This window comes from Puntigrus tetrazona, chromosome 6, assembly GCF_018831695.1.
Source record: "Puntigrus tetrazona isolate hp1 chromosome 6, ASM1883169v1, whole genome shotgun sequence".
NCBI classification, from domain to species: Eukaryota; Metazoa; Chordata; class Actinopteri; order Cypriniformes; family Cyprinidae; genus Puntigrus; species Puntigrus tetrazona.
Genome location: NC_056704.1, coordinates 20,076,717 through 20,103,018, shown reverse-complemented (window position 1 = coordinate 20,103,018; position 26,302 = coordinate 20,076,717). Strand labels below are relative to the sequence as shown.

General features: G+C 35.7%; 3 protein-coding genes across 7 annotated transcripts; 2 read left to right on the top strand and 1 right to left on the bottom strand.

Moving 5' to 3' along the window:
- The first annotated feature begins 559 nt into the window (after positions 1–559).
- On the top strand, positions 560–6,995 carry srsf3a (serine and arginine rich splicing factor 3a). 4 transcript variants are annotated; one of them, XR_006251194.1, is made up of 8 exons: positions 561–977; positions 4,105–4,154; positions 4,264–4,474; positions 4,949–5,083; positions 5,432–5,838; positions 6,223–6,261; positions 6,448–6,534; positions 6,620–6,630. XR_006251194.1 is itself a non-coding variant. In XM_043242173.1 (7 exons), exons 1-7 carry the CDS (start codon positions 913–915, stop codon positions 6,645–6,647), a joined length of 615 nt encoding a protein of 204 aa, XP_043098108.1. In that variant the 5' UTR covers positions 560–912; the 3' UTR covers positions 6,648–6,995. The 4 variants fall into 4 exon arrangements, 3 of the variants coding, with proteins under 3 accessions (XP_043098108.1, XP_043098110.1, XP_043098109.1); XM_043242173.1 differs by lacking the exon at positions 5,432–5,838 and having other exon boundaries at positions 560–977; positions 6,620–6,995; XM_043242175.1 differs by lacking the exons at positions 561–977; positions 5,432–5,838 and adding an exon at positions 3,209–3,687 and having other exon boundaries at positions 4,117–4,154; positions 6,620–6,995.
- Positions 6,996–7,501: 506 nt separating this feature from the next.
- On the top strand, positions 7,502–18,178 carry rab44 (RAB44, member RAS oncogene family). 2 transcript variants are annotated; one of them, XM_043242170.1, is made up of 11 exons: positions 7,502–7,627; positions 8,305–10,707; positions 12,235–15,944; positions 16,044–16,114; positions 16,190–16,302; positions 16,380–16,502; positions 16,934–17,015; positions 17,096–17,210; positions 17,310–17,408; positions 17,490–17,566; positions 17,657–18,178. In XM_043242170.1, exons 2-11 carry the CDS (start codon positions 8,307–8,309, stop codon positions 17,739–17,741), a joined length of 6,876 nt encoding a protein of 2,291 aa, XP_043098105.1. In that variant the 5' UTR covers positions 7,502–7,627; positions 8,305–8,306; the 3' UTR covers positions 17,742–18,178. The 2 variants fall into 2 exon arrangements, with proteins under 2 accessions (XP_043098105.1, XP_043098104.1); XM_043242169.1 differs by having other exon boundaries at positions 8,305–15,944.
- On the bottom strand, positions 18,163–24,423 carry entpd8 (ectonucleoside triphosphate diphosphohydrolase 8). Its single transcript, XM_043242172.1, has 10 exons — positions 24,153–24,423; positions 23,780–23,914; positions 22,486–22,603; positions 22,068–22,218; positions 21,785–21,944; positions 20,939–21,169; positions 20,539–20,805; positions 19,630–19,740; positions 19,077–19,211; positions 18,163–18,740 (listed from the first exon to the last, which is right to left on the bottom strand). The coding sequence occupies exons 2-10, from the start codon at positions 23,903–23,905 to the stop codon at positions 18,546–18,548; spliced, it is 1,494 nt and encodes a 497-aa protein (XP_043098107.1). The 5' UTR covers positions 23,906–23,914; positions 24,153–24,423; the 3' UTR covers positions 18,163–18,545.
- Positions 24,424–26,302: the final 1,879 nt, after the last annotated feature.

Genomic DNA, 26,302 nt, shown 5'->3' with positions numbered 1-26,302 from the left:
TCTGCAGAACACATAGTTTTAGAAATATTTTAATTAGCCTATGTCAAGTAACAGGTCTTAGGATGGTTTCAGTTGAGTTAACATCTGGTTCGTTCTGGGCCTTACATGCTTTAAGCTTTTTACTTTAACTTAGATCCTTTTAATTGAATTGAATTGAATAAACTTGTGTCCTATTTATATTTCAACATAAGTACAATTTCACACCACTTCTTGCAAAGAACATGGTTATTTCTTACAGCACAGTGATTCACCCAGCATTAACAGATGTTTAGAGATGATATGAATAATCTGTTTGGTGATGCAAAACACTCAAAGGGTCCAATGATTTTTATCAAATTTATATCTAAAAGCAAAAATCATGCTTAGTTTGTACTCATTTTATTTATTTTGGCATATAATCTACATCTAGATGTCCCTATCATTGATACAAGGTTATATATTCATTCATTTTCATTTTCCTGTTTCATAAGCATAAGATGTCCACATGCATCTATGCAATGGTACCCAAATGCGAATATTTAAACACACACACACACACACACACACACATTTTGAGAAAGGACATGAGGACTGTGGATGGAAACGACTGTAAGGACTAGCATGCAATAAGGAGTTATTATAGGAGTATCACCTTGTCGCCAAATAATGTCGATTTTTTGGGTTACAGTCAAGTGAAAAATCCTGCTCGTTTTTCCACTGGTTTCTCAGATCAATAGGTCCGCGCGTCAAGAACTAAATGTTCTAGTTCACAGTGGCACGTGCGGTAGAGACTCTGTTGACTCATCGGCGCAACGGAGGTAAGAAGTGGTACTGAACTTGACAAACCTGGTCTTGCGCACACGCGTCGTCTGTTTTTAGCTTGCAGCTTAAGTACCTTTAATACAAACGTCTGGGAAGTGGAATTAACATGGCATGTGTCAGTGTCTTTTTTCGCTCGAATGCACGGACCTGCTTTTTGGCATGGGACAAAGCGAGAGGTAATAACCTTCTATGTACCAGCATTCTAAGGAAGGAACCACGTTTATGTCGCCAATAACAGGAAATTGTAGACTAGAACTACTGAAATGCGATGTGTGTCATTAAGAGTGTGAGGAATAAAGAACTGAAGAAAGAAAATGAACAGTTTAAATTGGTAAAAGAATTGACATTTCTTTTTTATTATATTAAATGATGCATTTTTGGACGTTGTCATGACAACGTGTTTTATTTCTTAGTGTGAGTCGTATGGGTAACAGTTCAGGAGGTGAAATTCATATTAATTTTCTCCATAAACTAAAAGCTTTCAGTTAAATAAGCTGGGAGATTAAGCATTGATATATCTTTCTGTAGAAATCACAGATGTGACTCCATAGCCTAAGCAAGAAAAGTATTAAATTATAAATGTAATTAGTGGCAAAAGAAGACAATAGTGACCACCCACTCCCGTAAAGCATTGCAAACTGTCAAGCTACTCAGACTGCCTTTAATTTTAAAAATTATAATAATGCAAAGCAGATGGTATTTGACGTTTAGATAACATTTGTCATGATTAATGTGGTGTACAGAGCTGTAAAATAAAATACAGTTGTTTTGCACTTTAATGAAATTTTCCTTAGGCTAAATTTAACCAGTTAAGTCTAGAAAGATGTTAATTCCTTTGTTCTTGTTAATTTGTCCCATAGGAAATGAAAGGCCAAATCCACGTATTGCATTGTGGGATACATTATTCTACACAGTGTGCTCTGTTGTGTTGTGTGTTTTGTTAATTGAATAGTGTATTCCTATAAATAGTGTATAGTATAGTGTATCTGTGTATTCCATACATTTAAAAGTGCTACTCTACAAACTATACATAGAATATGATTTTTTTTATGCTATATGATTTTTATAAGTTTGGAATAATCAAGATCTTTTAAAATAAGTCTCTTGTAAGCTGCATTTATTTGATAAAAATTCCAATAAATAAGTATTATTGTAAAATATTATTACAATTTAAAAGAACTGTTTTGTTTTTTTATATATCTTAAATCATCTGATACTGAAGACCGAAATAATAGCTGCCAAACAATAAGTTTTGCGATAACAGGAATAAATGTCAATGAAAATTGAAAACAATTATTTTAAATAAAAGAAAATCACATTACTGTTCTTTTATTAAATAAATGCAGACTTAAGAGACACATTTCAAAGCCTGAAAATCTTAATTACAAAAATTTGATAGACTGCAACCTGTTAAAATGTAACATATTTTTTTTACATTTAAATCTGTTTAAATGTTTTCACAAAGACTTATAACCTGATTTGTCATTTACAATGAAACTAGACACATAACATGTCTTGTCTGAGTGCCACTAGAATGTATATTATCATCTAATTGATGTGTGAACTTTGTAATAAAATATACTTTCCATTAAGTCTGTGTATCTTAATATCGGTTTTATATCATTGTGTGTGAGTCAAAGTAACTTATCAGTATCAACATTTTGATAATGCCACACAAACCACAAAAAGTGTGAGTGTGCTTTAGAGCATATGTATATCTTGCTTTTATGGAGAGTGAGAGGGCGGGTTCATGGGAGGCTAACCAGTCATCAGGAAGCAAAACAGAACAGAATGTGCAGTACTAATCTGGGCGGAAAAAAACATTCTGTGCCGTGTGTGGTAACACAAATTCACATTGTCTTGCATACAAATAGCCTACACATGAAACATAAGAAAGAGGAAAATATATATTGGTTTCTCAAAAGGATGCTCTTTTTGTTTAGACATTACATAAGAAAACAGCAATGAATACAAATGAAAAAAAGCCCAGAAGAGCTGGAGTATGATACGGGTTATGAAGATGTAAACAAACCAACCTGCCCAGTGAGACAAAAATAAAGCCAGTCAGCATAAAGCTCTTTATTTGAATACAAGGTGCGTTACATAACATCCCTGGTGTTTGCTTAATCCAAAACAAGGGCTGAACTATTGCTCCCAAGATTTAGCCTAAATGAGTTGTTGAAGGTCTGTCACCTCTGTGTCCCCTTATTTTGCTAATCAAAGGGGATACGATAGCCTATTTGTTGTACATATTGCATCCTACATCACCAAAAGTAACATACAAAATGACAATAATTTACTTAAATGCATTTAGTTTTTTTTTTTTTTAGAGTTTCCAAAATAATGTGATGACTTTAATCATTGTTGTACATATAAATTATTCTACAAAAATATATAAAAAATACTAAGTAGCAGGCCTATACGTAGCTATGCGTCATGATATGTTATGGTATGCAAATATATTATTCATTTGTTAATTTTAGTAACTAATGGAAACAATGTTAAATATTCTAGGAGGTAGACATGGGATAAAAGGGAAAGTTCATTCATTATACACGGAACTAAAAGGTAACTTAAGGTGTGTTGTTTTTAACAGCTGAAACTATTCGTCCAATGTTATCCTTTAGACACAGTTAACTATTAAAATATTTGCAGCCTTTAAATATCGTGGTCTTGGGTGTGTTTCAGAGCAGAAATCTAGCTCCCTTCCGATATTTTTTAGACGTGAGAGCTTTTCTTTCGACGTCCGTGCTTGTAGAATATAACCGGAAGTGCTTTACATTTAGGTTTGCTCCCGAGGCCCTGCACTCTCTATTAGCTCGCTAGCATCGCAGTGTTTAACTGCAGTGGCTCGTTTTTGACAAGGCAAACGAAGCAGATTTACCGGTGAGCAAATAACCACACGTTATTTAAAACCTTGTAATGTGCTTGTAGCTTATAATAAAGTCGAATTTGTTTATTTAAATTAGCTTGATATATCTGTTCTTGCGGGGTTGAGTTAGGCCCGTAAACGCTCTTGTTAGCCTGTTAGCTTAGTACAAACAGTTAATGTGTAACAAATCCTTTCATGTTACGTTTAATTATACTTTAAATGTTAAAACAGCGGTTTACTATAAATAGGTTTACTATCGTATGTTTGTTTTCTCCTATAAAATCGTATTCAGTGCATTTTCTAAAGCCTTTTGATTAATCCAGTGTTGCATGTTAGTGTTTCCATTGTTTTTAAGTAACAGTTTCGATCGTAACGCCATCCAGTTTAATTGCATATTCATAGTCTCCGTGCTTATGTTTCATTTCTTGCAGCTTTTTTTTTAGGTGTGCAGCTGAGTTTGGGATTGGTGAAGATATGGGAGGTGAGTCTTTAATCCTTTCATTTAACATCCACTCTAGCTGTGCTAAAAGATGTGGGATAAACGTGAGGAATAGAGGATACTTGAAACTAAACAGTTGTGTCCCCTACAGACCCTTCCCTAAGCCGGGACTGCCCGCTTGATTGTAAAGTCTATGTTGGCAATTTGGGCAACAGTGGTAATAAAACTGAGTTGGAGAGAGCATTTGGATATTATGGTCCCCTGAGGAGTGTATGGGTGGCAAGAAATCCTCCCGGCTTTGCTTTTGTGGAGTTTGAGGACCCCAGAGATGCAACTGATGCTGTTAGGGAACTTGATGGAAGGTAAGAACATCTATTCATTTTCTTTCAGCTAGTTGCAATGTCAAGTTTTGATTTATTTTAGTGACCTAGAAGAGCTGGAATGGACATATGACGCATAATACAAAGCACTGATAATGTAATGAGAGAAAATGAAAAGTGAACTTATATACAATGAAATATAATTAAACTTATTTCAGCTAATTGCTAAGGCAATATTTCTCATGTTCATTTTGTTTAAATGTTAAAGAATTAAAGCTAAATAAAAAACACATTTTAATGAAATACATGAACATGCAGCAAATTATAATGAAAACCAAAAATATAAAATTGTAATTCTAAACATTAAAAAGCTATAACGGTGTATACATTTATAATAAAATAACAATAATAATTGTATGCTATTTAAAACATTGTCATCAGCATCAGCTATTTGTTATATTGTGATTGGACCGTATGGTCTAGAAATGTGACATGCTGTTTTTTTGTTTGTTTCAGAACACTGTGTGGTTGTCGAGTGCGAGTTGAAATGTCCAGCGGTGAAAAACGGTCAAGGTATCGAGGACCACCCCCTTCTTGGAATCGCCGCCCACGCGATGATTATAGACGCCGCAGCCCACCCCCTAGACGCCGGTATGGTTACTTTTTCTGCTCTCAAACGAGATTAGGTGTCTTAAAATCCCTTTCAACGCAAGCTTAGTTATGGGCAGAGTGATGAGCCTAGGTATGGAGACTGACAAAACCAGCACTTTTTCATAAATTCGGCCAAGCTATCAAAACCTTCCCCATGCTCTTCTTGCACTGATCAGTTTTCAGCCTTCGGATTGGTTAACCAACAATGAGTGCATTGAATTTTTGCTCAGGGATATTCATTAACTTGATTTGTAGTTAAGGATTTCCAAAGAATCTTCTCATTGTTTGGGTTTATGTCATTTTTCTATTTATATTAATGAAGCTGACCACCCCACCCCCCCCTTTCAGAGACATCACCAAGCCTCTACTCATCTACCTCTGAGTCAGTCAACTAGCCCTCTTTCAGCATCATGTGACCAGCGTACACCAATCAGCTCACATGATCCAAGCATGGCCACCAGCCCATTGGTTCCTGAGCATGCCTCTCTCAGGCTCCTTCACCTCCTCCAACGTTAACCTGATCGGCAAAACCAGCCACGCCACACTTACAACCAATCAACGGGTCTTATGCCCCTCCCCAAATGTCTACATGACAACATATCCTCAGCAGTCCTCATCTAACTGACATCTTCAGCCACCTACTGTATAGCTGTTTAACATCTAGCAACCATCTGGCAAAATCTCCCCGCAAATTACGCCCTCCTGACCAGCACTCAGCTTCACTGCATCATAACTAGCTTGTTGAAAACAAAATAGTAAGTTAATGCCTTTTCCTCCCGCTTAATGCCATTGAATTTTGTTTATTTGGTGGTTTTGAGAGATAACCATGTTCGTGATATTATATAAGACGATATCCAAAGAGTGACTTTTTTTTCAAAGCAATACAATTATATATATTTTTTTAGATTTATCTACTGAGAAATTTTTGATCTATGCACAAAGGTTTGGCAAATGATTCTGGAACAGGCACTTCTTACAGATAGTTGTTTTGAAAATTGTTTGACCTTTGGACTTCATAAGATCTTCATTGAAGGCTACTTCAAAACAATAACAATTTCTTGACGCTTTATGCATCATAAATATTTTTTTTTGGCCATATTGAGCCCTGACTTGTCAGTATTTCTTGCATCTGCATATAGGTCTCCTAAGAGGCGGAGCTTTAGTCGTAGTCGAAGCAGGTGAGTTGCTTAAAACATTTAATGTTGTTTTTTTTTTTTTAACCCTTCTGCAACTGATGTCAACCTAACCACATTTTCATTTTATTCATGGCTGTTCTTTTGGATATAAACTAACAAGTCATCTTACAGCTTCTTAGTAATGAGGTAGCTATAACAAATTAATGCCTGTTTCCGTTTTTTGTATAGGTCCCTTTCCAGAGAGAGGAGAAGAGAGAGGTCTTTGTCCCGCGATAGAAACTATAAACCTTCAAGGTCCTTCTCAAGATCACGCAGGTAGGTTTACACTTTTGAGTAGTTGTGTAATGGCACAACTAAAGTGTTTATTTGTGCTCATGGAATTTGTCTTATGTCTTTTCAGTCGCTCACGTTCCAATGGTCGGAAGTGAGAAACGTTCAAGGCCAGCCTTGGTAGAGAAAGCATGTCTGTGCGCTCCTCAACAGACAAGGATAACTGAAAACCGTGATGGGTTTTTTTTGTTTGTTTGTTTTTTTCTTTGCCCCAAAAGTCTTTTTAAAATGTATCTTCCTCCATAGTGTTCTGAGTATTCTTTTTTTACTTAAGATATCTGTGCTTAATGGGTAGCAGTGGTTTCATCCTGCCTGAATGTAATTTTATGCTCTTTGGGCAGTAAAAAGATTCTGATTAGAATAACTCATGTCTGACTTATATGGTCATTTGAAACCAATTTTGTATGCTTTTGTTTGTACTTCCATTAAAATAAGTTCCTTATGAATTCTGTATGACTTTTTTCTACATTTCACACTTAGTTGTTTAAATGTTAATTTCATGTACAAATGTATTTAAGTTGAATAAAAAATGTGGTGTTAACAAACATGAATTAGTAATGAAAAACAGATTTCTGAATTTAACCTAGAATGGTGCAACAATATTTTATGATATGTTAATAAATGTTAAACCTTATTGTAAAGTTTTTTTCATATTTATCTCATAGGCTATTGTTGCATTAGTAAGCCTTAAAATGTACACTAAATGGCCAGCAGAGGGCTGTGCTGTTTGTTTTTAGGCATGTTTGAGAAATTCAAATGTATGATATTTTGTAGTCAAAAAGATAAAAATATTCAATGTTCAAACATTCACAGACTGTGCTATCAAAAAATGCTTATGTCCTTCACACAGCAAGAACAATTAGCAGCTCTCTTCCTGAAAAATATGCTTCTGGTTCACACTTAACTTACGATGCAATTTGTGTCAACAACACAGGAAGTTGAGGGTAGCAGCGAAAAGGAAGCTAGATGAGCTCAGCCTCCTTCAAAAGAGAAACAGGCACCTAAAGTGTTCAGCTTTGTGCTCTGCTAAACACCCAAGACTGCGCAGTGGAAGGATCACTGAAAGGGGCACCGGAAGGTAACGTCAGTTTGTCATGGTTTTTTCCAAGTGTCATAAGTTGTAGGGGGCAAATTTTACATATACACGCTGTCATTTTGCATTTGGAAATGCAAAGTTTTACAAGCAATGTGGTTTCATCCTCAGATTATTCATATAAATACTGAATTACTTAATGTCTTGTTTTCAAATCTTGAGTAAAGGTCTGGTATTCATAGTTTTAACTGATAAATGTCATGAAAGAATTGCGATAATCCAACAATATGTATTTGCACATATTTAAGAAAAAAAATGTAATAAAATTGTAATAATCAGCACATTAGGATAGATGGAAGCATGCCGTTATTACTCATCTATACAGGAGATGTATAGTAGCACGAATGAAATGTTTGATGGCAAGTATCAAAGTGTTTTTGATAAACTTATCTGCTATATATATAAAACTCTTGACCTTATATCTATCTAGAGTAGTATATCAGTAGCCTAAACAGCTAGCTAGGGTGATCTAATTCTCATTGTCATGTATAATCACAAGTGGAATCAATGATTTGAGAGCACATGCGTGACAGTTAGTATGAGTCATATAAATGTCGCCTCACTAATGCTCTCTGGTTTCCTTTTTATTCATGCTCCTAAGTGTCAAAGATGTTTAGAAATTACTTATCACCATTATTTGTCTCATCATATGAACACAACAGCCATGTCAGGCAGAAAATCCAAGAAGAACCAGAGGCTTGGTTCATCACGACGAGGTCCTAAAGGTCTTAACAGAAATATCGAGAAAGATGATGATGATGGGTTTCAGCAAATTGCAGAGTCTGAGGATGGCCGTGATGAATTTCACACCACCAGTGCAACACAGTTTGATCATTTGCCAAGCTCAAGCACTGAACAACAGCCATCTGAGTTAGAAGGTCTTCCACATGCTAGGGGTCACAAGGATTCACTCACAGAGACTGAACTGCCAGAACGGAAAAGAAAAATCGGTTCAACTCGCAAGAGTACTGCTAGGTTTAAAGGTGATAAAAATCTTGATGATGTGAGGACCACTGAAGAGTTAGATGAAGAATACAAAACTCAACCAAACACACTGACCACTGAGAAACCAGATGCTTCTCTAACAGAAGAAGAACAGTCAAGTTTTCCTTCTGATGTATCCCATCAGACCAAAGGTTCTGGATTTGGAAAGATGTCTGGAACAACTCTTATGTTTGCAGTTCCAGAAAATAAAGAAATACTCCCTCATTCCCATGAGTTAGTAAATGATATGCTTATAGATGAAGCAGTGGGGCCATCTGCCCATTCTATTGCTGTCACAGTAGCTGAGTGTGATTTGTTGCAGAAAGATTCAGTCATGTTTAATAAACCCAAAATACTTAGTGACCAAGAAGCCCAAATAGCCAGTACCTCTGGACAAAAAAGAAGGATGGGCTCAACCCACAAACCTCTTGGAGGGCAAAACAGTGAAAACGTAGGTGTGCAAGAACATTCGCGAAACATGACAGAGAACGAAAGGAAAGCAGAAGTCATGGGCGAAGCAAAGTTAAAAATGTCAGAAGATATGGTGCAAACATGGGATGATGTGGCAAGAGATGATCCATCATCCCACACAAAATCAGCTTTACTTTTTAGTCAGTCTCTATTGGCTGATGGAACTGAGGTCAAAGAATCTCATGTCTCAACTGGAACTGAAACTGAAACTATTAACCAGTTAGTTACTTTTCCTCTTGATGATTCAGAAAAGCCCCTACATGAAATATTTAGTCACCATGGGACTTCATTACTGAATGAGGCATTGGATTTCGAGATTGGTTCACACACTGAGGATTTAGATGGTCTAAACAAAGTTTTGAAAGAAGCAGGAAGTCATTCAAGTGATAACAGCCAACATGTGTCTGATACAAAAACAGATACTAACCCGTCTTATGACTTTAGAGATGTAAACACAGAAGCCAAGAAGGAGGTTCTAAAACAGAAAGAAGACACACAATTAGAGGAACTTTCATTGCGTGATCAAGAATCTTCATTAAGCCAACATGACATAGCCGCTCTAGATAATAGCTATGATTGTTCTATGGTTCAAACTATAGTGGGAGGATGTAGAAGTTTTGATATGCCTGTGTCTAATATTAGCCATACTGAACCCACAACTCCAAATTTACCACATAAGATGAAGGATGATGTTGAAGAAAGACAAGAGATTCATATAGAAATAAAACAAGAAAATAATGTTTGTAAAGTAACATGTGATACTCTGACTGATTTGGTGTCTGTTATGGAAGAAGATAAAGATCCCCATATTTTAGCAATGAGAGAAAATGAGAATATGAGTGATGAAAGAGGATCTGAAACAGAATATGCTTTTGAAATGACAGACCAGGGTGATGTAAGAGATCACAATGTATCACAAATAATGGTGGATGTAAGAGGTAATGAAAAAGACATTGAAACAAGCACAGAGACCATTTGTATTTCACACCAATTGGATTTTACAACTGAAAAAGGGGAGTTATACAGAGGACAAGAGCATTTTTCATTGAATATATCTCTAACACACAGTACAACACAAGATAATGCTGGGAAGATGCTAGAAAATGAGGAAGTTAGAAAAGGCCAAAAAGAGACTGAAAATGCTGCAGTTAATGATGTGTCCTCAGAGTCAGAGGAAATGTTTAGTTGTAAAGACTTAGCAACGGATAGAGGATCTCACGTACACCAACAACTGTTGATGCAATCTCCTGATAAAGGTTATCACTTGCATGAAAATTTCAAAGACAGAGGTGAAAAGAAAGGAATACTTTTCAGTGTAGAATCAGAGAATGCAGCTTTTGATAGACACAATGTGAGAAGTGAAGGAACAGACAGAATTAAGGAGATGGATGCAGCACCAGATGTGGAAGATGCAGACCTACATTTAGAAATTGAGGCACAGAACAAAACATTTGATTCAACAAACAGTGAAGCAGATGGAACAGAAAGGAATGTCAGTGGTGCTAGTGTTTTAGTCAGAGAGAATAAAGTTATTAAAAATACAGTAGAGAGTACGAGTCATTCGTCAGATTTTCCTGATTCTCACATGGAAGCACTGAAAGTGTCTGAAAATTGTGAGAAGGAAGTTTCAGGAGAAACAAACACAATTCACAAGCAAAGTGACATTAGCATCATTCCTGAAGATTCTCAAAGAGAAAAGACACAATCAAAGTCAAGTCCAGTTATTCAGAAGAGAAAAATGGGTTCAACTCGTAGACCTCTTCGAGGGAATACAGGACAAAGAAAAGGCCATGATGAAAAAGAAATCTTCAGTTTGGAGGATGAACCCAGTCCAGAAGAATCCACATATACTGCAGTGAGTATCTGTGACATTTCAGAATCACAAACCGTCACAGAAATTCATGCTGGGTCCCATGAAAATACTGGACATGTACCAGCAGAGGGAGACACAGAATCACACTCAGAAAACAAAATGTTTGACTCAACAGCAGTGTTAGTTACTGGAGATGATGTTACAGCGCACAGTCATATGACTACTGAATCAGATTTTCATCAAACTTCTGATGCAAACATGGAAACGCTGAAGGTATCTGAAAATCCTGAAGATTTAAGTGATGCACTCAGAAATTCACAATCAGAAAATCAACCAGAAAACAAAATGATTGAGGTAACATCTGAAGCAGAAAAATCAGAAGATACCATCTGTGAAACTAGTGTTTCAGTCAGAGAAGATGAAGTTATTGGAGATTCAGATACAGTGAAGTTTAATATTACTAATGAGTCAAATTTGCTTCAAGATTACACGATAAACGACACAAAACTAGAAGCACTGGAATTATCTAATACAACTGAGTATATTTCTGCTGTGACGGATTCTGTCCTTGTGCACGATGATGGCACTGAAGGATCAAGAGAGACAGACACACTTCCTGAGCAAAGTCACATCAACATCATTCCTGATGATTCTCATGGAGAGGAGGCACATTCAGTATCAAGTCTAACTGTTCACAAGCGAAAAATGGGTTCAACACGTAGACCTCTAAGTGGGAACAAAGGACAAAGAAAAGAAACAAAACATCATGATGAAAACGAGACACTTGACAGTGACGATATGATCAATGCAGAGAAACAAACAATTAGTTTGGAGAATAAGTCCAGTCCATATGAATCTACCTTACAAAGCACAAAAGATGTTACTAAAGTAGAGGAGATGGAAGTATTTGAGAAGAATGATGTTGGTCCTGTTGAAGAGTCTGAATCTGCTCTCCTGCAGTCTTCATGTACTTTAGATTTAGTGTCTGAAGAATCCACTGCAATAAGTATCTGTCACATCACAGAATCACAAACCCTCACAGATATTCATGTAGTGTCCCAAGAAAATGCTGGAGATGTTGAAAGAGTGGCAGCAGAGAAAGACAAAGACTTACAATTAGAAATTGAGGCACAGAACAAAACACCTGACTCAACAACCGGTGAAGCAGAAGAAACACAAAAGAGTATACATGATGCTACTGTTTTAGTCAGAGAAGTAGAAGTTATTGGAGATACAGATACAGTGGAGAGCAATATGACTATAGAGTTAGATTTCATTCAAAGATCTCCTGATGCTCACATGGAAGCAATGAAAGTGTCTGAAAATTGTGAGAAGGAAGTTTCAGGAGAAACAAACACAATTCACAAGCAAAGTGACATTAGCATCATTCCTGAAGATTCTCAAAGAGAAAAGACACAATCAAAGTCAAGTCCAGTTATTCAGAAGAGAAAAATGGGTTCAACTCGTAGACCTCTCAGAGGGAATGCAGGACAAAGAAAAGGCCATGATGAAAAAGAAATCTTCAGTTTGGAGGATGAACCCAGTCCAGAAGAATCCACATATACTGCAGTGAGTATCTGTGACATTTCAGAATCACAAACCGTCACAGAAATTCATGCTGGGTCCCATGAAAATACTGGACATGCTGAAATAATACCAGCAGAGGGAGACACAGAATCACACTCAGAAAACAAAATGTTTGACTCAACAGCAGTGTTAGTTACTGGAGATGATGTTACAGCGCACAGTCATATGACTACTGAATCAGATTTTCATCAAACTTCTGATGCAAACATGGAAACGCTGAAGGTATCTGAAAATCCTGAAGATTTAAGTGATGCACTCAGGAATTCACAATCAGAAAATCAACCAGAAAACAAAATGATTGAGGTAACATCTGAAGCAGAAAAATCAGAAGATACCACCTGTGAAGCTAATGTTTCAGTCAAAGAAGATGAAGTTATTGGAGATGCAGATACAGTGAAGTTTAATATTACTAATGAGTCAAATTTGCTTCAAGATTACACGATAAACGACACAAAACTAGAAGCACTGGAATTGTCTAAAACAACTGAGAATATTTCTGCTGTGACGGATTCTGTCCTTGTGCACGATGATGGCACTGAAGGATCAAGAGAGACAGACACACTTCCTGAGCAAAGTCACATCAACATCATTCCTGATGATTCTCATGGAGAGGAGGCACATTCAGTATCAAGTCTAACTGTTCACAAGCGAAAAATGGGTTCAACACGTAGACCTCTAAGTGGGAACAAAGGACAAAGAAAAGAAACAAAACATCATGATGAAAACGAGACACTTGACAGTGACGATATGATCAATGCAGAGAAACAAACAATTAGTTTGGAGAATAAGTCCAGTCCATATGAATCTACCTTACAAAGCACAAAAGATGTTACTAAAGTAGAGGAGATGGAAGTATTTGAGAAGAATGATGTTGGTCCTGTTGAAGAGTCTGAATCTGCTCTCCTGCAGTCTTCATGTACTTTAGATTTAGTGTCTGAAGAATCCACTGCAATAAGTATCTGTCACATCACAGAATCACAAACCCTCACAGATATTCATGTAGTGTCCCAAGAAAATGCTGGAGATGTTGAAAGAGTGGCAGCAGAGAAAGACAAAGACTTACAATTAGAAATTGAGGCACAGAACAAAACACCTGACTCAACAACCGGTGAAGCAGAAGAAACACAAAAGAGTATACATGATGCTACTGTTTTAGTCAGAGAAGTAGAAGTTATTGGAGATACAGATACAGTGGAGAGCAATATGACTATAGAGTTAGATTTCATTCAAAGATCTCCTGATGCTCACATGGAAGCACTGAAAGTGTCTGAAAATTGTGAGAAGGATGTTTCAGGAGAAACAAACACAATTCACATGCAAAGTGACATCAGCATCATTCCTGCAGATTCTCACAGAGAAGAGACACACTCAAAGTCAAGTCCACCTCACACACAAACTGGTCCATCACAGAATGATACTGGCTCACATTTATTCCCAGAGTTCCCAGAAAGTATTGCAGATTTTGTGAGAGACAGTAATAGTTTTCCTGATGTGGTCATGTCTGATGCCCTACTTATGAAGGAAACCCAAATTTATGTGTCATCTAATGATGTTCCTCCAACAGAGGTGGTTGAAATGAATCCAGTCTCCAAAATGTCTATGCAGAAGAGAAAAATTGGGTCAACTCGTAAGAGAGTGAAGAGAATGGTAAATGACAAGGAGGATGAAGATGACAAAGTGGGAGCATCTGAAAATATAACAAATGATGATGAGGCAACAAAGTCAGAAGAGAAATTAACACCCAATGAAGCCATTACAGGATCCTCTGTACATCAGCAACTGTTCAGCTCACCTGATGATAAAGAAGGCCATGACATTCAAGATATTCTTTGTAAATCAGATGTACAGGCAGACAAATATGAACAAAATGATTCAAACTCTACCACAAATCTAAAGCTATTGATAGAATCTGAATGTTCTTCAAATGTTGCTGCTGAAATGGTTTCAGACATTCCAAAGGGAGAAGCATACTTAAAGCTTAAACAAAATGTCACTCCTAAAGAGTCTCATAGAGAAGATCAACCAAATTTAAATCCAGTTGTTCAAAAAAGAAAAATGGGCTCAACGCGTAAGACGCTCAGAGGACACAAAGGGCAGGAGAGAAAAACAGAATCCAAAAATATGAATGAAAATAGTGAAGGAATAACACAGGAACAGAATACAGAACCACATTTAGAAACCAGTGCAAGAAAAACTGAACTTGATGAAGAGGTTGAACAAAATTTCCCAGATGATTTTTCTCATCCAGTTGCTTCTTCAGACATTTTCCTTGAACCAGAAAATTTTGTGAAGGAAGTTTCTCAGAATATCCATGACCTATCTGAGGTGAATGAGGAAAAGGGGATGAACATTACTGGAAATGACAGTAATTGTCGGAGTGAGCCAATTAATCTCAATGAGGGGACACAACACAAATTTGTCTTGACAGTTAGTCACAAAGATAATCAGATCGTGTCAGAGGCTGAACAAACTGAAAACACACATGAGGTTATTCCCACGCAAAAACTAAAAGCCACTCAGGATGATGTTGTTCATGAAAACAACTCTCAAAAATTACCTGCCACCCAAGAAAAGAGGCGAAAGATGGGCTCAACCCGGAGAAATCCTCGAGCAATGCAAGGGAGAAATATGGCAGATAATGAAGAAATACTTGGTTTGGCAGAGGATGATTTGAAAGAAGCATTAAGCATAGGTCAGGCCGAGGAAGTGTCTTCAGTCAGCACCACAGATGTTCAATCAGAAATGCTTGTTGGTGCAACTGATTTAAAAGTTGAAAATGTTCACAGTTCTAGACCAACAGTGCCCGAAACATCTGAAAATACACTTCTCAGTGAGATAGAGAGAGCATTAAATAAGGCTTCTCAAAGTCCATTGAGTTGTGATTGGGAATTAATTGCCAAAGAGCAAAACCCAGATGACTTAGCCAATGCTCCTGATCACAATATGCCAGAAAACTCAGAAATCAGATCTCTGCAGCCAGTTCCATCAGCTCACAGTGAACCAATCTCACCAGGAGGACGAAGAAGAAAAATGGGTTCAACTCGCAAAAATCCAAGACAGCAGCTCAAAGCAGAAAGGGAGGATGAAGACAAAGAGGATGAGGAAATACATGAGAACTCAAAGGAAAATAAGCAAGAAAAGAAGGACCTTGAAAGAGTTGAGGTGTCTGTGATGCATAATATCACTGAAAACAAACTGAATAAAGAGTATCTTGATGTGTCTAGTGCACATGCAAGTAGCAATCAGCTACAAGAGGGCACTAACCCTGTTAGCCAAGAAAAGACGTCTCCATCAACTAAAAGGAAGTTTGGGTCCAGACGTGCTAATAAGGGCAAACAAGGCCTTAGTAGGTTGGCTGATTCAGACTTTGACAATGAATTAGAAGATGGAGATCAACAACCAGACAGCTTTGAGGTCAAGGACAAGCTGAACAGTGCTGACTTAGCGGTGTGTATCTCTATGTTTATAAAATGTCCTTATATGTTGTACTTCAGCCTTGGAGACTAAATTTGCTCTAAAACATTAATAAATGTCTTTTGTTTTAAGGCTTGTGATCCATGCATCAGCCTACAACCAGAGAATCAACCAGCTTCTGAGCAGAGGAACATGGAAGCCATGTATGACACAACTCTATATAAGAATTTTTTATGTCTTTGTTATAAGAAAATAATTAACTTTCTTTCCTTCTCCAGAAATGAAGAAGCTGCTCCAAAAGACACTGGTGCTGGGCTCGTTTCTTTCGAACAAATCATAAAACATGATAGCAGCACTAAAGCAAAACAGGCAGTACATTTAAAAAACAGGAGTGAGTAAAGTGAAAAAAACATCATTATGTAATTTTACCCAAAGGTTTAATATCTAATACTCCTCTAAAATCTGTAGTTTCAGATACTGAAGTAGTTCAGTTTAATGTTGTCATGGTGGGAAACAGCTGTGTGGGAAAGACTTCCTTCATAAGACGCTTCCATGAAGGCCAGTTTACCGAGGATTACCGATCCACTATTGGTGAGTCTTGCTTTAGAGACAGCATTGTAAAGCAGCTATACATTGTCATTTAAACTTTTGGGTCAATAAGATGTTTTTGTGAAAAGACTCAAGTATTAAAAGTCACAGTATTAACAGGAAGTTTGCTGCCATACGCAGTCATATCAGCCTAGAAAAAAAAAGTCGTTTCCGCCACTTAGTACACAATATAACTACAGAAGAGTCAAGTTTTAAATAGAAAAAATATTGCAACTCTTTGGTCATTTTTGAACACAGTGCTACTTGTCTAATTGGATTCAATGAGCCTTCCTTTTTGGATTTCCAAAACAAGTTTTCTTTTAAAATGAATGTGATAAGTGTATAAATGTGTGCATTTATCAAAGACAATAAGCTTTATACATTTCATGTTAAAAACCTATATTGTATCATAGTAAATACTCTTTTGCTCCTAGGTGTTGACACCTGTGTACAGACTGTTGCGCTGCCTGACAAAACTGTTAAACTGCATATATGGGACACAGCAGGTCAAGAGAGGTAAGACCTCAGAGCAAAATAATACACAATGGAAAATATGTTTGTTGGTGCGTAGTTTAACACCAAAAAATCTTTAAAAGGTTTCACAGCATCACCACACAAATGTTCCACAAGGCTGATGGGCTTCTGCTCATGTATGAAATCACATGTTCAAAGAGTTTTATTTCTGTACGAGATTGGATCTCTCAAGCTCGGGTAGCTTATTTTTTCATTTCTTCATTTTCCATATATTTTAAGTCAAAATATATGGAAACGTCCCCTTCCCTAAACTGTTTTTATGACAATGTTACACAGGAAAGGGCCCCTGATGATGTCATCATGATGTTGCTTGGAAACAAAAATGATTCTGTAAAGCGTGAAGTTCAGATTCAGGAAGGGGCGGATCTGGCCAGAGTAAGAGTTCACAAGTACTGTCTAATTGTTTTACTTAAGTTTATTTCTATTAAAAGTTTGGTTGTATTTTTCCTTCATTAGGAGTATAACATACATTTCATGGAATGCAGTGCTGCAACTGGGGCGAATGTGTCAGAATCCATGATGGGTCTCGCAGAGTAAGATTCAAAACCCATCACGCCAATTATTATTTGTTAAATATGTGTGTTTTCGGTTTATGCAGAAAATCTTGTTTCTGTTGCTACTAGGATGTTAGTGCAGCGCAAGTCACAGAAGGAGAAACACACAACACTGAGAAGAGATCCACCACAGAAGAAATCTGGTTGCTGTTGAAAACACACTCCCACACACACAACATGCACAACCATTCCAACTGTTGGGTTAGTAAGATATATTTTTTTTACAAGAATTAATATTATTATTCAGCAAGTATGCATTAAATTAATTAAAAATTCACAGTAAAGACCATGTACAGAGAAAAAACTGTTATAAATAAATAATTTTCTTTAATTATCTGTTTATCAAGGAATCCTGAAAAAAATAAATTTTAAATGGTTTTCATACATTAAGCTTTCCTCTTACAGGAACTTCATGTAAAAAGTACCTTTTTATTTCATAATTTTACCAACCCTAAATACTTTGTAAAAAGTAAAAGAAAAACAATTTACTGCTTTCATATTGTTGCTTTAGAAGAATGGCGTTTTTGTATTTTATGGATATGTACGAAGTACAATAATGGTTTCAAACATAATAATAAAATGATACATTTATTTAATTGTCTGTTAAGTGCTTTAAGTGCTGAGTGCAAGTGAATACAAACAAATAAAACAAACTATACTCCTACAATTCAAGCGTTTATGAATGAATGAAAAATCTCTGTAACTCAGTTTTATTAATTATTAGTTAGCACAGACTAAATCATAGAGGTACTATTCAGCCTTCAAAACAAGTCACTGCTTAAACTACTCACAAAAGGCTACATTTTGTGAGACATTGTATATTAGTTATGTTAAAAAGGTTGGAAATGATTATATCCTTTGTTTGTGAGTTCTCAGTGCTTATCGATCTTCACATATATCTATATATATATAAGAAATAAATATTCACGTATACACACACACAATCATGTTAGGCAACTCAGTGGCTTAGATCACGTACAAACAGGATGACTATAATAAGCAGACTGAGGAAGAGTGCAAACACGATGAAGAAAGTCTGAGCTGCCCATTGACTGTGTGGCACACCTGTCACCGCTCTGATACGTTCAGAAGGAATCATGTTGGTCAGGTTCAGCATGTAGCCCAATGTCCAACCGACATCTGTGTTTGCTACCTGTAACCAACATACAATCTAACATGAGTACAAATGCCTACATCATACAGTGCTGTTAAGAAAAGCCATATACGACGAGATTCCTAGAAGAGGTTTCCTCATACTGCTGGAGCAGAGGTCATCTGTTATACTGATTTATGCCAGGTTAAGCACATGATGTCAGTTTATGAGCTACTTCCACTGTGCTATTGAGCAATACAAGTAACCCTCATTGAGACAAAGTGTGTAAAATTTGTTAAATAAGAACGAGATTGATCTGTATGCATGAAATGTATATATTATAAACAGTTTCATTATGGTAAAGGGAGGAATGAAAGGGATTAAACTATTCCCCACCTGTTTCTCAAAAGAGATTTGATCCCAGGTGTTATTGAACTTGTATCCTTTCAGGAGAATAGTCATAATATAATGAGCAGAAGCACAATAATCTTTTAGGTACTTTGCCTTGATGGATGGATTTTCAGAGGTAAGCTGCAAAAGAAAAAAGGTCATGAACATGAATTTAAGAATATACTATCATTACCAAATATAATATCCACCTTATTTTTCACTTAAGAGTGGGCGTGGTTAATGTGTCTGGTTTCGGTTTCATTCGCATCAATCTATATTTAGCTATGCAAAACCGCTGGGTTTGCTGCTTGATATGATTGCCATAATATTTTAATGGATAATCTTAATTGTGAATCTCAGTTTAAAGCACGTTATTATTTGTAGTATTATTTTCCCACAGTGGCTGGAAGTCAAATTTTTTACTGCTTATTTCCACGTTGAAAAGTAAGGTGGATACATTTAATCATATTTTGACTCACTTGATCACTTCTCATTTCACCAGGCTTTTTGCTATAAAATGTAAGATTACAGTGTATTGAAATAGTTATCGTGGACTCACAGTGGTCCAGTTTTTGTTGCAGTGAGTATCAATAGTGGAAAGAACCCTGGTCAGCGGGGCTTTTGGGGCAAGTCCAAGGAAGTCAAAGGTATAAAAGTATGCAGAAAAAGCCTGAGATGGACATAAAATATAGCTGTTAGACTTATTAAGAGACATGTAAACATGAATTTAGGCAAAAAGGATAGATTCTAATGTGAAAATCATTTAAAATAGTAACTTGTAGGCTTCTTCAGTATGCATTGATTTAGTTACTGCTCTAATAGATTCAGCTGAGTAAAGGATGTGAAGGGGAGAGATGACTATTTATTTATGTGTTTAGTTTTGTTGGTCATTAAAGGAGCCATCTAATAAGAGTCATTCAATCAGAAATCAGACTTTAAATCAGAAAAATAAATAATAAAGAAGCGACTAGAATAAAAAAGTAATTTGTTTAATTAAGTAACTGAATAATTGGTTGCATTAAAACCCATATTTTTGACAGATTTTCACACTGTGTTATACACTGTGTTTTTAATAAATCATTTAGAGTGGCTCATGTTTTTCCAAACCTGTAAAAGTTTTCTTTTTCAAAATATCTAAAAGATATTTTGAAGAACCAAACAATTGTTGGTGCCCACTGACGTCTATAATATAGAAAGAACTGTATATATAGCATATTAAAATATGTATGCTATGGAAGTCAATAGGGACCATCAACCGTTGATTGCCAGCATTCTTCAAAATATCTTTTTATATTTACGTATAAGAAAGAATGGTGTGGCAGGAAATGATGCAATATATATATATTTAGATTTTGTTGCAGTATATGTGTTTTGTGTTCAGCTGCATATCTCCCTCTCTATTTTCTTTCTATTTGAAATCCAATGCTACTAGTAATTAAAAAAAAATGATAAAGTAAGAAACACTCACAAAGAATTCGCCATTGACCGGAGGCTGATAGATACCATTGAATCCACATTCTGGTGACAATGTACAGTTGGTGATGTTAACAATGTTCTCCATTAGAGAAAGACAGAGGGATGAATTACCCGTTCCTGAGAAAAGGACTGTAGCCGTGGGGCTAAAATTGTTTGGTTTGACCACACAAGGGGAGTTGTAAAGTTCATTCAAAGTAAGATTTTGCTTATATCCAACATGGTAACATGGGTGACTGATAACAGACGATGGTGCAGCATTCTAGATAAAGCAAAGACACCATATCAGGCATTCAACTATTTTCTTTATTGTTTTCTTCAAATAGTAAATGGACCACACTAAAACTAGTACAGACATAATCTAGTACAGACATGCATAATCTTTAAAAACCAACCTGGTGAAGGTAGACCTGAAGTTTCTTCAAAGCCTGGTCCTTGCCGTAGCACAAGTAGCTCTGCGTGTACACCTCATACTTGTACCCGTAGAGCTGGAGATTAAAAGCTGAAGCTGGGATTTTCACTGGGTCTTTTGGGGTGAAAGAAATCTGTGTTGATGCACCACCGAGATCTAGAGCACCAAGGATCTTTCCTGCTTTAGGGTGGATCCATTGGCCCTCAAATGTGTGCTGCAAGGAAAAAAGTTGTTGAGGTACAGGATGTTCTAATAAAAAGTGAAGCAATTAAGTATGATTAAGTATCATTTCTACTGTTCATGGATGGGCTTAATCGCGTCTGTGTTGGCAAATCAAAACGAACAGAATGAATATATTATTACAGCTTCCATTGTACCTATATTCAGCGGCCTTTGAAAGGATGACAGATAATCTGAGATGTCATAACTTTAGTTTAAAATCAGTTATATCCTATTGATTGTTTATTTATTTATTTAAAGTAATGAACTGTTGGCCTATACACATGTATACACATTTTATAATTTTTTTACATTTTGTAAAAGTAGACTGAAATTAAATGAAAGCTAAATTTGTAAATACGTGTTATAAACATTAAAATGATTTATTCATATTCAAAAGTAGACACATAGCAAATATTATATAATATAGACTGAAATATTAGTAAATATTATATATTCAAATGAGAACTTATGAGAGCATTATCCAGTCGATTTCATTGCCTGTATTACATTTGTTGTTTTCAAGCAAATTACTGTGTAAAAAAATTAACTCATCTATACGTTTAAAAACCTCTGCATTAATAGGCAATCAAGGAATGCCATTATTTACCTTAATTAAACTCTCTAGGAGATAGTTGATGGTGATCCAGCCATAAGCCCCCTCCTCCATGCCAGAGAGTATTCTGGCCCCTTGGAAATCAAATGGATAACTTTGGATTGTTTTGGCGATCTCTACAAGGATGCTGTCCGCTAGACTCTTGTTGTCCAAGCTGTGAAACCAAAGATAACAGTTATTCATTAATCTCAGATTAAAATCAGTGTAATCCAGCACACTGATCATTTCTGCAAATATTTTTCCATTATGACACATCAGTCAGTCGATAAATAGTCACCTGAGAAGCCGCATGCCAGCGGTGGCACCAAGGTACACCGGCGTAGTTTTCTGTTGTCCTTCAGGTACTGCTGCCTTGGCAAAATCCAAGCATTTCTTAAGACTTTCCCCAGCTGCCGGAGGGTTCTGGACATAGCTGGATATGCCATCACCTAAAAACAATAAAAATGTGTTGACAGTTGAGTCTTAGGCACAGGGGCAGCTATAAAAAAAAAATTGTTTTGCAACATAATGTTTATGTGAGTGACCTTTTGAAACTTTTGAAAACTAATGGTGAATGCATTAATAATGACTATAAGGCATTAGACTGACTGTTAATGCGTTAGATACAGCGTTTGAGATATTGTTTAATCGCTGTTACAATGTGTACAATGTGTTACAATGTTACAAAACAGATATTTGGTCACCACTGCACTCACCATCCACATCACAGCTCTCTTTCTGAGAGACTATTCCAGTGTTGTTTTCTTTGTTCCCCAGCCACTTGTACAGGAAAAGGGCTGTGTGAGTAGACCCGGCATCAAACACAATCCCATACTGAGGAAGTCGAACACAGAGTTTGGACAAAACTTGATTTAGTGGGTGTGCTTACTTTGCTGATAAAGCACACACATCCTGAGAGAAAAGGTTTAATTCTAATTAAATTATATAATAAAAATAGATTGTGTTGAGTAATTGTGTAGAATTTATTTTGTTGTTTGGTATAATTGTTGTCTTGAATTATATAGGTCCTATATATTTTTTTTTCATTTTGAGAGACATAGCCTACATAAAATACATAATGTAGTTATTCACCACAAACTTCCTATTCTGTAAAAAAGGTTATATTGTTTTTGGTTCAAGTCTTTTGAACGTGTTTATATGGAGCTGTTCTAAGGAAATGACCAAAGATTATCTTAAACAATATCCATTACATTAGGTTTTTTATCCTGTTTTTCACTAAAATGTAGATATTAAAATTGAATATAATGGCAAAAATATAAACAAATACCAAGTTCATAACCATAACAATCCATATATATCGGCATCGGTTTACACTTAAGTAAACACTTTCTTGACAGGTTAATGCTATGAGATCTATTTTCTGGTGTTGTTTGACATACACCTCATTACTAGAGATTATTTTCATATAGTTATTTAGTAACACTTTACAATAAGGTTCAATTTCCTAACATTATTAATGCATTAGAAATCATTAAGTGATAAAGAACGATACTTTTACTTTGTGTGTCCTTAAAAAATCTAAATTCTACTCATGAATATCTTACAAACAGACACATTGTATGAAGTCAAAATGTTATCATAGCGCCTGTGTTGACAGATAAGAGCTATGTGTTCACGGATGCAGGTTTAAATGTCATGACCCAATATTTCCCTTCTTTCCCCCTCTAATTTAATATATCTTTATTGCTTTTCTTTCAGAAGTGCTCATGCATAAATTTTATCTTCATAGCTCAAACAGTGACCTTTAAAAGGTTTAACATAAAAATAACTTATTTTCAATATTTCAAAGACAACACATTACAGATATGACTAATCTAGTCTAGCTACAACTGTCATCAGGTGCTATATCAACATTTTTGTTATTGTAATAATATTAGATAATGCAAATATTGACATCTGTTTCGGATGATCTACTTCTAATACACAGCAGGCAAAAAAACTATTTCTTAAACTGGATTTATCTATTAATATCTATACAAAACTTTGCACCTGTGTTGAGTACGGCTGATCCAAAGTCTGATGGTTAGCAAGAGAAAGTACCAAAGCGATGATGGTTGTACAAGCTACGGCTGCCATTGCAGCACCCAGCACTAAAGCTTTCATCTGAACTGTCATATCTGCAATCTGTCAAGAAACAAAACAATAAGCACTACAGGAACAAGAATGATTCACTTAAATGAAATGAAGTTTATTTTATGCACTTGTCATAGCTTTCTTTACGCTTCACATGCTCATTCAAGTCAACAAGTTGTTCAAGAGAATCAATTATTAACCGAAATCATTTCATTTTTGACGTTTTAAAGCTGAATGGCTGGTTGAGACACATAAAAGCAACCAATCAGATAGAAAGCAAGTGTCTTACCTTCTTCCCTCTTCTTTACCCTTTCCCAATGAATGTTCTTATTGAACACACTGTGGCTATACGTCGCTGTTTAGGTATGTAGACACCTCAGATACCTCCACACCTTTACTCTAGCCCGGACCTCTGGGAACTGAAGTTATACTCCCACTTCCACAGAATATCTACAGCTCATTACACACACACACACGCACACACACACATAACACATCCCCTAACTTTTCCTCTTTCACACACAATTACCAGCCACTACACCACGCTCAGACACACACCCTGAGGTTTACTACCTTAACACTTCATTGGACCAAATATTGTCTCTTATTCTTATGTCACAAGTTGAATCATTTTCAGGAAGTTTTATTAAAGAATTTGACAGGATGTCCTCTGATATGTGGGAATTGATAAACAACCTTATCTGTACAGAACTGAAAGCATGCACTATCCTCATTCACCAATAACAACTGTTACTTAATAACTAATCTCTCTTTGACTCTGCTGTGTTAAAGTCCTTGGTTTAACAGTGTAGATAGAGCAATGGCAACAAATTTCACAGACAGATTTAAAGCACCTTTACTATTAAGTATATTGTTACTGGATAAACCTATTTCACAACATTAGGAAATTAAACTACACTGTAAAATTCTGTAAAACTGGCTGTAAAAAAAATGCAGCTGTGCTTGCTGGAATTCAAGCATAAAAAATATGTTAACAACATTTTAGGCTTTACTGTTTAAATTTAAATTTACAGTTAAATACTGTAATTTCATAAACTGATATAATGTTAATATACCAAACTATGTTTTGGCCCTTAAAATACACTGATAACCACGAAATGCAGAGGGTGATGAGAAAGTCACATTATGAACCAAAGCCCATTACAAGCAGCCTTTAAATATGAACATATATAGAAGGCGATCAGGGTCATTTACACAAACACCAAACACCATGGTGAGACTCATTAAACTGAAATATGTAATAAACATTCATTTAACAACATTACATCTAACATGCAACCCCAATAAACAAATGATGGCTGTTAAAAAAACTGTTAAAATAAACAGTTATTAAAAAAAAAACATCAAATTCAAACTTAATTTTAAATGCAATGTGGGAATGTCAGTTTTTTCCCTGTAAAGTTTACAGAAATGTACAATTAACCATTTAACAGGTTTTTACCCTAGTATTTTCACAGATTTTTTTTTACCATTAAAATCACTGTAATTGTTTTTTACAGTGATGAAGTTTAGATGTTTAAAACAAAAGGTTTAAGTAATTATTTAAAATCACAAGAGAGTTGAGTAAACTTGAGTGAATATCACTCAGTGAAGTTGAAGAAAAGAACTCAGCAAACACTGCAAATCAGTTACATGAAAGCCGGTATTCTTATTATCTATCATCAAATCTAATATTTTCAATCTTTTTAGCTTAGCCATTAACTTTTTGTAGTAAACTGCTAATCCAGATATTTAAAAAATTAGGTCTTAAAAACACAAGTTAAACATTCTTCAAAATATATTTGTTGTAAATATGCATAGACTTAAATAATCCTTTAAATGTCCACCAATAAATTAAAAAACAGTACATTCCAGTAAATTTTAAAATATAATTATTTTTCTTTCTTAATAAAGAAACAAACAAATCAATCCATGATTCTTAACTCAAAAGTTGAATGAATGGATATTTCCTTCACGGACTCATATGTAGTCTGGAATTCCCTTTTCCTGTGAGAAACATAATGTAAAAATAAACATAAATGAATTGACTAAAAAATTGAGTTGGTTTATTATTGTTTTTTATAGTGTATAAATACATACCTTAAATGACAAGAAAATCTGTAGCACTGTAGATTAGGAGACCCATATTCATAAGACTTTTAATACAATAAACAGAGTTATATTTAGCTTACATTCTCAGAGATAAAGGTACAAAAGCTGTCACTGAGGCAGCAACTTTTCAAAAGATTAACTTTTGTACCAATTAGGTTCAAATATGTACACTTTAAGTACCAAAATGGACCCTTCAGGTACAAACCTGCGCCTTTTGAAAAGGTACCACCCCAGTGACAGCTTTTGTACCTTTATTTCTGCGAGTCTATATAGGTAAAGGGATCTAGAATAGGGTCATGCATAAGACATGTCCTATACTAATAATCA